The sequence below is a fragment of the Cyclopterus lumpus genome, chromosome 22, assembly GCF_009769545.1.
Source record: "Cyclopterus lumpus isolate fCycLum1 chromosome 22, fCycLum1.pri, whole genome shotgun sequence".
Lineage (NCBI taxonomy): Eukaryota > Metazoa > Chordata > Actinopteri > Perciformes > Cyclopteridae > Cyclopterus > Cyclopterus lumpus.
In genome coordinates this window covers 10503710-10516330 of record NC_046987.1, presented here as the reverse complement: position 1 = coordinate 10516330, position 12621 = coordinate 10503710, and the positions used below count along the sequence as shown (strand labels likewise).

Genomic DNA, 12621 nt, shown 5'->3' with positions numbered 1-12621 from the left:
AACTAAAATGTTTAACGTTATAGACAATATACTTGTCATGGTATCTACAGATAATCAGTCTTGCTAATATAAGATAATATATGATAGATTAGATTAGATATGCACTTTATTCATCCTCAGGGGAAAATTTATTTGAGGGCAGGAGCAAACATGTTTACAATATATGCAATACAATAAAATAAAATAAAATAGCAGGGCAGGACATATTACATTTAAGAATTTAAATAATAAAGGAAATGAAAATGTAAAAATAAGAAAAAATGAAAGTGTATACAGTGTATCTAAGTGTATATATTTATATATACACTTATATACATATATATATTTTACATTTTACATTTTAACTTAAACTGTAACATTACATAAACTTAGAATTGCACTTTATCATACATTTTACATTTTACATTTTACTCTATGTCTTATGCACTTTGTTGATTGTTTATTTATTGTCTACTGTTGTTGCTTGTTGTTGTTTGTTATGTCTGACGTCCTATGTTGCACCACCCACCACGCTAAGTGTCTTGTAGGTGTAAACCTACTTGGCTAATAAAAGTTTCAGTCTGATTCTGATTCTGATATTACGTATAAAATGAAAGCAGTGCAAGATGATATCCCACTTTCAAAAGCTGGCATTAATTAAATATGCTTTCACTGTCTATTTTCTGTTGAGCATAAATGAAAGTTTCATGAGGGAATATTGTCTGCAATCATGTGTACAGGCAGGTGTTTAATCAAGACATGGCAACCTTAAACACAGCATAATGTTACATGTACGTAGACTGGTTGGAATACTCGGAACAACAAGAATAAAGTACAACAACGGTCATGAGTTGCACAACTGCAGCTGATACTGAAATACCTAGAAGAGATGTCTCAAACATCAGTGTATATTTTGATATTGCTTTAATAGATGGACAGGGTAATCACACAAGTCATTCCTCTGGATTGTCCTGAGTTCAGCTCTGACTTCCTCTAATCCAGGAAGGAGAGAGATGGAGAGTAAATAGAGCTGCTAAACTGAGAAGTGATGGAGCCTCCTCTGGCTTTAAACATTGTCACATTCCATCTAAATCTCCAGCTCTCTACCCAAGCAGAAAAATAGCACAGGGTCATCTCCTTGTCTCTTACTGCAAAATACAGGAGGTGCAACTCGGGGAGGTCCTACGTTGCCAGAGAGAGACTTCCAAAGATAAAAACCTAGAGATGCTTCCGCACAGTATCCATTTTCAAAATCCAAATCAGCATTGAGTGGCGGCTGCATTGTGTAAATATTAACTGGTGGCGAGTCTGCAGGGAGCTGCAGGGAGCGCCAAAGATAACATTAACCGGTTGAATTTCAAGTTACAAATAGTGTGCACGTGTTGCCTGTTCCTGCTATCCGGATGCCGGTTGCTAACTGTTTTCACATGAGTATTTAAAGTCTTCCAGTGTGCTAAAGCTTTTCTCACCTTAACATAACCAGGTCCTGTCAAACTCTGTCATGCAAAGTATCAAGCATTGCAGCTGACTAAAATCTACCAAGTAGAGCATGTCTGTGTGCAGCTGTCCAGCCAATACTGTTGGAGTAATCACAGATGTGTCATTCAGAAACTCAGCCCAGCGGGTGACCTGCAAAAGCCAGTGTGCAGCTCTTGAGTGGGGTTTTGATTGCTGCGCTGCCTAAACTTTCAGTGCTGTCTGTGCTCGTTTCTACACAACAGTAAACCAGTGCTTTGTGGACAAACAAAAAAATAAACTGGGCAACAATTCAAACAATGCTCGGGAACAGTCAATTTCCTGGAATATTATTCTTATAGTTTGAACATTATCGGGGTACAACTGTACCTGTCCCTCCAGGTCGAAGGCCAGGCAGGCAATGCCATGTGTCTGCACATCCTTGAGGATGGACACAGTCTGCACGGTGTAGGAGTCCCATACACAGATGTAAGGCTCCTTGCCCACCTGTCCTGTGGCCACCAACACACGCTCCGGATGCAGAGCTAAACTGTACAGAGAGAGAGAGAGAGAGAAAGAGAGAGAGAGAGAGAGAAGGGAGCAAAAACATCTGGTTAGCGTTGCCATTTTGTGTGCTTGTGAGTGTGTGCAGTGTGTGCAGTGATCAAACGAGGGATTCACCTCCCAGCAGAAACCACTGGGATGAGATGAACACATTAAGTCTGTGATGGGTCTGAACATGGAAGCAGAGGGGCAGCTTGACGAGGTGACATGGTCCAATTAACTCAGTCATGCTCAAATACACAGCCTGGCTTCATGTGTGCCTACAGGGTGTTCATAGAGTATAAAAAGCAGCATTGGTGAATCTGTGAATATTAAAAAAAAATTCCCCCACTTTCTGTTTTTTAGCATCCCTTGAACTACTCTCTGCCCATTTCACCTTTTCTAATTCATCCGGGGTTTCCTCGCATCACTGGGCATATGTTTGTAACACTGTTACATAATCTCACTGCTCCCCTCCCCTCCCCTCCTCTCGTGCCTCCCCCACCCACGAGCAGTCCCACTCTACAACTGAGCAACAGCCTGCTGTACAAAGCTGTCACTCCCTCCCCCTTTCTCCGCCCATCCTTTCAACGGCCGCCAGTCACGTTCTAGGGAGGCCTGAGTGATTCACTGGGCAATTCTTCCTCTTGCCCTGTCCCGGCCTATATATTTCATGCTGCGACGGAGCTCCCCCATTATAATCAGGCTGCCTGTTTTGCCAACTGCTCTCCAGAATTTCTAATCCTGGCTTGAATTCAGACAGCAGGCTGGATGAGGCTTCGCAGGCCGGGCAGCCTCAACCTGCTGAGTCCAGGCAGCTCATGACAAACAAGGCTTTCATCTTCCACGTTCACTTTACACCTTAATCTACCTCCCTTTCTCCGCCCTCGACCTCCCAAGTTTTCAGGCTTACTCATTCCGTCTGACTCTCGACACCTCATCTGCATTCGAAACACGTCGCCACTAAGGACTTGAAAGCGCTTTGGTGTGTGAGATGTGACAGGTCGGATCTTTGTCCTCCCTCAACCCTCTATCCTTGTTCTCTCTCATCCCCTCCGCTTCCCACCTTCTTTGTTGAACATCTCTCCAACCTGGCACAATTCTGAATCTTATTTTTGATGAATTATATAATCAGAGCAAAGCCACTATTAATAGCATTCAGAGGAAGAGAAAAGAAGCATGACTGGACCCCTTTGAGGTGCAGACGAACGCAGCAGAGAAACCGCTTTGACAAAAGCAGGTAGTGCACAGTACATCTGTCTGGTTTGACGCTGGAACAACATGAACGCTAAAGAATAAAATGTCCAACAGCTATGGAGTCAATTTCATGCCAAAAGTATTGGCAGGAAACCCTGAAAATCAGCTAGACTTTCACTTCAGTTATGTTTCCTATCCTACCAGCTTTATTGTGTGTCCATGTTACTGCTTAAAGTCAGCAAGGAGATGTTTCATTTACATTTCTGTCAGCTGAGGAGCTTCCTAAATGCCATCACTAATGACTTAGCCTGCAGTGCATCGCCGTGGTTCTTCTGTTTGATATAGGCTACGGCTGTCTTACATCTGCCAAGTCCTGTCGTACAAAACTGGCTAAACCCTGCAGCAATTAAACAGCCTATTTCCATGCAGATATGAAGAAAATAAACAGCCAGAAGAGTTGATTTCTCATGGTGAAGATGCAAAGATGCAGCACAGAAAGAGACAAAGGTCCACAAGCCAGAATAGCACACACATAATTATTGTTCCTTCCCCTTGAGGTATTAATGGTAATATTAATGTTGTCATCATCAACTCATAAATGTATTAAAGTTATACAAAAAGAATAGTTATATTGACCTCTGGGCTATTTCTAATTTGAAGGTAAAGTGAGTCCAATAACAAGAGCATCTGGAGCGGCTTCCACCTCTTCTGTGTTAAACATTTATAACTTCACCACTTAAATGAGATGTCTGTCCGAGTTTATTTCTTTAATCGGGGCGACAACGACGCTGAATCATGCCATTGCGTTAAGTAACTGTACTGAACTCTGAAGGATCCTAATTGGGGGAGACAGATCTGCTCTTTAGAGACTAGGCAGCTACCCGCAGTGATGATGGGACCTAAGAGCATCTCACTGACACTCTGCCCAGCGCACCGAAATATGTGTTATGGTAAGAAGCAAAAGCAGACGCATAGGCCGACAGCATTGTCACCAACAGTAAAAGCTGTTGCTATGTGCTTCTTTTTTTTTTTTTTTATTTACTTTTTTTTTTTTAGAATCTTTTTACTAGACCATCTTGTATTGGACCATTTTTTTACTGATTGAATACCGAGGTGACAGAAGACAATGTTTTAGGGAATACACAGCACAAACCAGGGAACAGGGGCAGATGGATACACTAATGTGTAAAACACATCTATTAGCTCTCATGGCAGTTATCAACATAACATTACATTCCCACATATTCACCTAATACTCCAAAGTCTTTGTTTCACATGCACAGCTTTAATTAGTGCAATAGTTATATTGTTAGAAACTCAAATATATTGTATTGCATGTTTATCAAACACACTATAACGACATTACAGAACAGGCTAGTCAGTTATGTTCCTTTGATTTTAGCTTGCACATTAATATGCAGAGTTAATTTGCATTAGCTCATACAGTTCACAGATTCACTGTGTCTCTCTCAGCTCACTGAAACCAGACCAGTCTCGGTCTGGCATCTCTAATCCATAACTCTGTCTGTGGTTTATCATAACTAATAACATCAATAAGATATTGTAACATGACACAGCCCTTTATTCCTGTGTCCATAACACCTTCTCATTATCTCTCACGCTCCATCAAAACAAAGAACATGAATTAGCCAAGATGTTGAAAAACAGCAGAAAATAAAGCTAGCTATCTTAAGACATGTTTTGACATTGTTGCCAACACAACGCCGTTTTTTGGGGGGACAGAAATTTATGTTTTTATGGTGACAAAATATCTCAAATATGTTCCTGGCCCTCTACCCTTTTCCAGCTGTACAGGATCATATGCACTGCTTTTCAGTGGTTATGGGAACTCAATGGGACCACACACTCAATGCTGCCTTTTAGTAATTCTGCTTACTCTTTTATAGTATGCATGAATGTGTTTGGGGGCATTGTTCAGGTTCATGTCAGCATTGCAAAAATCAAGCTTTGTGATTCTGACTCCTGCAGGTTTCTAGCGGTCGCCTGAGGATCTTTGAGTTTTAGACTGGAATACATATCTGAGCTGCAAGACAGTGGAACAAATACGATGTGAGGAGAGATCAGCAAAAAAAGCGTAATACTACTAATTACTTGAGGGGGATTTGTGTTTTAACTATAGCAAATTAACATTGTCTGTCTATTATGTTATTGCTCAACAACCTATGAATTTAATTTAATGTAATTTGTTGCACTGTCATAGACAGCTGAGCCTTTCACTCATGTTAAAACCTGCCTTATTAGCTCCTCCGCATTTCACTGGGAGACCAGTCTAAAGGGGCTGCAGGGCAAGACAGAACCAGGCGGGAGAAACAAGGCCAGCAATTAATTAATGAAGTAAAACACCAATTTAGATTTGGCTCACAAACAACCAAAATAGACCAAGAAAAGGGAAAAAAAGAGCAACAAAAGAGAGAGGGTTTTGGATTGTAGTGCTATCTGAGGGGGCTGCGTCTATTCCACGAGCAATCCAACAGTTATTCGTCACTAAAGCTGATGAGGATTGCTCCTGGTAGTGCCATCGCATTGTAAGTCAAAGGAAGTGTTCATGGGAGCTTCACAAGCACTTCTCTGAGATCTGCATCTCAAATGGCATGTTCCTGGTGTGTGACAACAATATCCGACAGCTCAAGAGATCTGTGCAGCTTCTACTGTAAATGTGTTCAAATCGCCGAAGCTTTATATCTAAACAACATGACTAGAAAATACAAACAGAAGACCAAATGACAGCATAAGGAGCTTTATATGACTGAATCCTTACGATTATTGAATTTAATGGTTTACCAATTCATTACTTTTGCAAAGTAATTAGTATTGCACATGCAGTCAGTGACTCGTCCAGCTAAGTGCTTGAAGTCGGCCACTTCACCCACTGGGAAGCAGGGGGTTAGTATCTCTATTGTGCCATTAATAATGGAGCAGGAGTCCAGCTGACTACCGACACAGCATATAATGCTAGTCATCTCCAGGCCAACCTACACATACATGTCAACAAGCGCTGGAGCGGTGGACACAGGTCGCTGTTGCATGGCATGCTGAGTAACAGCTTGAAAAAAAGGATAATTACATGCGTCATGGAACACTGGTTATTCTGCCGTGTTTGATCAAAAAGAAGGTGATGTTTGAGTTACTACAACCCACAGAAAGCAATCCAAGGACCCAAGGATCCTTTCAATGACAGCTGCATGCAAGTGCATTTTCAGAATTGCACAGCAGTATTTTAACCACACATGTGCTCGAAATACAATTATGGTTTTGGAAAAGCTTTTAATAAATGTGTCTGCTACCAGATAACGGTGACAGCCATGTAAATCTCCACCAAAGAAAAACATGTTGATTCATTGTTTAGACAATCAATTAATAGTTCAAGTCATTTATGAGGCAAACATTCGAATTCGCTGGTGAGTGAATGAGCCACTTTTATCCGTGTAATATTATAAATTAAATGTATTTTGAGTTATGGACTGCTAGTTAAACAAAACAACATTTTAAAAGAATCCCGTCTCGTGAACAAATGTAAGTGGCATTTCCTTCTATTTTATATATTTAATGATTAATTAAGGTTTGATCATTAACTGCTGAAATAATCTCGCAGTAGAGAGAGAGAGGGAGGCAGAGAGAGAACACACCCCTGGTGAAAAGTACGTGCCTTGCTGAAGTGACACTGAAGTCCCTTAAAAACTACGGGGATGCTGCTGTGTGTGTGTGCCCCCTTGAGCTAAAAAAATAAATATCATATTACATGACTCAAGGTGACACCAGCACCCACAATGACAACGCTGTCCGAGGTGCTGAAACAAACTGTTCCGTGCATCATTACGCTACCTGATTATGTCATCGTTGTGCCCCAGGTAAAATTTCTGCTTATGCTCCCGGGTGTTGTACACAACTCCCACACCGGCGACAAAATAGACTATTTCCTTGGCGGCGGTGTAGTACAGGTTGTTGCGGCACTGATGTCCCCGGTATCCGTACACCCACTCCAGTCTCAGGTGGCAGTTGGGAGCAGTTCTGTCAGCCATGTCCTTACTTCCGTGTGTGTCCCTCTGTCGCTATCACGTAGGTTTTCTGATATAGTGTCATTCACCAAAAAGGATTTATTTTAAGCCCGTCCCATTAGATCCGTTGGATTTTCACCGGTCCAGAGAAAGCGTTGAAATTAGGCATTTCATATGCCTTATGTGAGAATGTATAGTCTTGCTGTCCGGTAAGATGTAAGCTCTCTATCTGTATTTCAGAAACAGGTTTCTACGCTGCTGTTCTCATGAGGAGAGTCTACTTCCACTGCTTCATCCCGAGGCTCGCAGTCCTCCTCGACACAGGTCACAGCTCCTGTCAAATCCTACAAAGATGGAGCTGCTCGGATATTCCGCAAGCGCCGCCCACAAAGATGACGGAGAACCGTGTCGTCCAATCGGATCCCTTAGCTCATCTTTGAGAAATTAAAAGCAGGAAACGACATCTCCGTCATGGCCAGCAAAGTTATGCGGGACTAACATTTAATATAAACTATTTGTGTCTTACTGAACATGTCATACCCATAAGTAATACCCCTAAAATAAATAGGATTTAATTGTATCGACACATAAGACTATTGTAATAATTTGTCACAATATAGGACTACATTCCAACAACTATTATACTTTAATATTCGTATATGTTCCCATAGATGCGAGTTTTGCAAAGACGAAAATGACACAAAAAATGTAAAAAGAAGAAGAAGAAAAAAAAAGACTTTTATTAGAGGAACTTCAGCAGTGAAGCCCCGCCCTCCTCCGTCGTTGCCGAGCGACAGAGGAAGCATCGGTCTCGTCGTCCATAGTTGCCATCTAAACAGCTCGCTAGCAGACTTTTACACCCAACGCCAGACTTTCCCCAACTAAGCGATGGAGGTGACGATGGACCCTTTGTTTCTGGCGTTGAGCTATTTCCGGAGAAGAAGGCTCCAACAATGTTCGGACATTTGCACTAAAATATTACAAGACAACCCGTACGACCAGGTAATGTGGCGTCGTTAGCTTAGCATGCCAGCGATTATCCCTGAAGGAAAGCCTCCTTGTTGGCTGGGAATGCGGTGGAAGCTGGTGTTTAATCCTTATTAGTCGAGTCTTTGAAGGTTATCACTACGTTGTATTCATTAGCAGTAGCGTATTAGAATACACATGTTTCTCATTTGCTGCTGTTCGTGGTCACTAGACCACATTTATTTTTCTCTGCACCAAGTTTTAATATTCACCCCTCAACTTTCTTTTTCTCTCACTAACTCACTGCATGCCGTCTCAGGAGTCCTCCTTACCTATCTCAGAGGTAACCGTGTTACTCTCTGCCTTCCTTTTTCATACTTTTGTCTGTGGATGGTTCAACGCAGCTCCTGAATGTTCCATGTTCACCTTGACATCCATGTGACTGAAACATGTTGTGCTTCTCAGGCTGCATGGAGCTTGAAAACTCGCGCTCTTACAGAGATGGTATACATTGATGAAATTGAGGTGGACCAGGAAGGGATAGCTGAGATGATGCTGGATGAAAGCTCTATTGCTCAAGTTGCACGTAGGTGTCAACTCCTCCTGCCTTAAAGCTATGAAATTGAATAATTCATATGTTTAGTCCATTGTTAAATGTGTCTGATTGATAAGACTTGACTTTCTTCCAGGACCAGGAACATCACTGAGGCTACCTGGAACAAGTCAGGGTGGAGGTCCCACACCGGCTGTCAGGTACTGTCTGCTAGAAAACTATTGTGTAATACCATGAAATTTGACCAATGGAAACTTTTTCATCAAAGTAGGAGACGTCTGATCTGAATTTTCTCCTCTGTATTCCAGGCCTTTGACCCAATCAGGGCGTCCTATCACAGGATTTGTGAGGCCCAGCACACAGTCAGGACGTCCTGGGACAATGGAGCAGGCCATCAAGACCCCACGCACTGCAAGCACTGCTCGTCCTGTCACTAGCGCTTCTGGCAGATTCATTCGTCTGGGAACAGTGAGTAAATATTCTTTGTGTCTGTCTGCATCAACTGAAAGGCTCATTATGCAAACACAAATACACTTTTCACACCAAAGCTCTTATATTGAAACACAGCCTCTGCCCACTGAATTTGGGCGAACATAATTAATATTATCTTCTTAAAAAAATATATCCAACATGATATTGTGTTTATTGATCTTTGTTTATAGTATTTTCAAATACAATATGTTATATTTACATTGTACCAATATCTTCTAGTGCACTTATTTATTTGTAATAGTTTTCATTAGCTATATTGACAATGAAGAAAGCCTTAAACATTTAGCATGACACTTTGTTTCAATGTTTCTCCAGGCTTCGATGTTAACCAATCCAGAAGGACCATATATAAACTTGTCAAGACTAAATCTGGCCAAGTATTCCCAAAAAACGCATTTATCCAGGGTAAGATTGAGACTATCACTTGCAAAAATGTGTCAAAATTATAATTTGTTCTGACACGTAACCATACTTTCCCTTCTCAGACATTGTTTGAGTACATCTTCCATCATGAAAATGATGTAAAAAATGTAAGTGTTTAATAAATCTAAGTTATGAAGAATATGTGTTTTACATTGTAAGATTGTTGACAACACAAACTTTAATTTTTATTTTCCAGGCATTAGATTTGGCTGCTCAAGCTACAGAACATGCTCAGTTTAAAGACTGGTGGTGGAAAGTTCAGCTGGGGAAATGCTACTACAGGTAACTCACCGGCATCCAAATGGTTGGAGCTCAACCTTCTGACTTTTCAGCATCATTTTTGTAATCTATGTATTGATTATTGTCTCTGACCTTTGCAGGCTGTGTTTATATCGAGAGGCAGAAAAACAGTTTAGATCAGCTCTCAACCATAAAGAGGTGGTGGATACATATCTCTACCTTGCGAAGGTCGTCACGCATTACCAATTTGTTGCACAATGGTAAAATACTCTTTTCCTGATGCCAAAAGTTAGCTATAAAGGACTTTGTGTGGTCTTTCCATTAGGTGTATCAGCGCCTGGATCAACCAATCACAGCCCTTAACCTTTTCAAGCAAGGTCTGGACCACTTTCCTGGTGAGGTTACTCTTCTAACAGGAATCGCTCGCATACATGAGGTACAGTATGTCACCATTGATCGTAACTATAGTTTCCACTTAGTTCTAACTCCAAATACAACTGCCAAAATGAAATAGGAAACCACATGTACTGTTTATTCTGTGCCACAGGAGATGAACAACATCTCTTCGGCCACCGAGTATTACAAAGATGTCCTGAAGCAGGACAACACTCACGTGGAGGCTATAGCCTGTATAGGCAGCAATCACTTCTACACTGATCAGCCTGAGATCGCCCTGCGCTTCTACAGGTCAGATACACATGTATGCATCATTTATGTAATGTATTGTTACATTATATGTTATTAGAAATGATATCCCATCTGTGATTCAATATGTTTTCTCCCAATGCTAGGCGGCTACTTCAGATGGGGGTTTACAACTGCCAGCTGTACAACAACCTGGGCTTGTGCTGCTTCTATGCCCAGCAGTACGACATGACTCTGTCCTCTTTTGAGAGGGCTCAGGCCCTGGTGGCCAATGATGAAGAGCAGGCTGATGTGTGGTACAACATAGGTCATGTGGCTGTGGTGAGTTCACAATCCCCAAAAGTATCCCAGAATGTCACTTGATTTAATAATATTCAATAAGGATGAAAGAAAGTAGAGCTCACAAGCTTCCAACGGATACTTCAGTTGGTAACAAAGTGCATGTGTTCTATGTTTATAGGGCATAGGAGACTTGACTCTGGCCTACCAGTGCTTTAAACTGGCTTTGGCTAATAATAATGACCATGCGGAGGCCTACAACAACCTGGCTGTGCTGGAGCTGCGCAAAGGACGTATCGAACAGGTGAAAATATACCTTTTAGTCATGTAGCTTCTCTGCCACTGTTTGAATACGAGGAATTAAATAATTCTTGTGTCCTTTAAGACATTATTTAAGAACCATTAAAGTCAAGGCATTATTGTTGTTCAACTTAAATATAGCACGTATTAAGACCCTGAACAGAATTTATTGTTTTAAAATGTTCGTACGATACAGTAGTCAGCCATCAGCTGGAAGTCGGTACGCTGCAAGTTGTAAGCTGAAAGTGCAGGGATAAGAAAACAGGTGTGTTTTGGGTTATTAATTGATAGTTTGGATTTATGTGCACGACTAACATTTTGTAGGGATATTGGATGTCAAACCACACATGAAGTACCAATTATTTTAGTCTTTTAATTGCCTCGAAACACTACAGTACATCATGAAGGTTTGTTCAATGAATCCCTAACAGCTGGTATAGTCTTCAAATTCAACTGCAATTGAGCTAATAAGCTGGCAGAAGGATGTCTTGCCGGTCTGATTTAGAAGATGCCTCACTATAAATGAATAGTATAATGTCGACAATACTAACACTTGTCCTATCTTTCATCCAGTCTAAAGCATTCCTGCAGACGGCTGCATCGCTGGCCCCTCACATGTATGAGCCACATTTTAATCTCTCCATTCTCTCTGAAAAGGTAATTTGTCACTCTTTAATACATCTAAATATCAAAAAAATAAATATAGGATTGTGTAATCTCCACAATACAGCCTGCCGATGTGATGATGTTGTCTGTTTCATAGATCGGAGACCTTCAAAGCAGCTACACTGCCGCCCAAAAGTCTGAGGACTCCTTCCCGGAGCATGTCGACACTCAGCAGCTTCTGAAGCAACTTCGGCAGCACTTTGCGGCTCTGTGAGCGCCCGACCAGCATGCTTAGAAAGAAAGGTGTGGTTTGAACAATACAGTAGTTAAAGTTAAGAAATATTGCATTCTAGTGGTATCCATGGGACTCCTGAACAAAAAGGTATTTATAAAAAAATGAGATGGGCAGGTAAGTGAGACATGGAAATCAACAAATGCTTATCTCGTTTACTTATCAATTGATACGTATACACTAATGTTGTCGGAAGTGACTTATTTGGCCATTCTCATTTGAGCCAACAAGACAGCTGTTTTGGAAATTAGCTCCAGTGGTTAAGTTAACTCTTACTAGTTAATATTGTATTATCATATTTCCTTACCATTATCCATAATGGAAAATGTCTGGGATTTCTGCAAGCTTAACACCTCCATGATAACTGACACTTTAAGTGTTGCTTTGTCACGCAACATATGAGTTGTATGAATGTACAATGTATGCGAAGCTGGGTGTTTTCCTGATAAACTGCTACCCTAGTGTACTGGTCTGTATAGTATACATTCATATGTACATAGTCAAAATATTTAGTACAGTATAATGGTTAACCTACTTTTTGTAGTTCATTTCATGAATCAAATGTATTTTTGGTATTTTGACATGACAATAAAAAGAGATGTAAACATCTTTAAAAACAAATTAATTCTTTATTC

The 12621-nt window shown here is 41.0% G+C and overlaps 2 protein-coding genes across 2 annotated transcripts in view; one reads left to right on the top strand and one right to left on the bottom strand.

Moving 5' to 3' along the window:
* eml5 (EMAP like 5) overlaps positions 1–7529 on the bottom strand; it is a 32394-nt gene extending 24865 nt beyond the window's left edge. Inside the window, 2 exon segments of the mRNA XM_034563508.1 lie at positions 1825–1984; positions 7018–7529. Coding sequence (XP_034419399.1) covers positions 1825–1984; positions 7018–7214 — 357 coding nt within the window. The 5' untranslated portion in view covers positions 7215–7529.
* Positions 7530–7972: 443 nt separating this feature from the next.
* Positions 7973–12598, top strand: ttc8 (tetratricopeptide repeat domain 8). Its single transcript, XM_034563446.1, has 14 exons — positions 7973–8192; positions 8622–8742; positions 8846–8909; positions 9018–9177; positions 9517–9606; positions 9687–9731; positions 9821–9906; positions 10005–10092; positions 10190–10300; positions 10412–10551; positions 10656–10830; positions 10970–11092; positions 11662–11745; positions 11852–12598. The coding sequence occupies exons 1-14, from the start codon at positions 8079–8081 to the stop codon at positions 11966–11968; spliced, it is 1518 nt and encodes a 505-aa protein (XP_034419337.1). The 5' UTR covers positions 7973–8078; the 3' UTR covers positions 11969–12598.
* Positions 12599–12621: the final 23 nt, after the last annotated feature.

What these genes read in the sequence shown, in the direction of transcription:
- ttc8 (XM_034563446.1), top strand. Translation starts at nt 8,079, where the DNA reads ATGGAGGTGACGATGGACCCTTTGTTTCTGGCGTTGAGCTATTTCCGG. An exon ending in CATATCTCTACCTTGCGAAG is followed by an intron (nt 10,093 to 10,189) that starts GTCGTCACGCAT and finishes TCTTTCCATTAG; the next exon opens with GTGTATCAGCGCCTGGATCA. An exon ending in TCTCCATTCTCTCTGAAAAG is followed by an intron (nt 11,746 to 11,851) that starts GTAATTTGTCAC and finishes TCTGTTTCATAG; the next exon opens with ATCGGAGACCTTCAAAGCAG.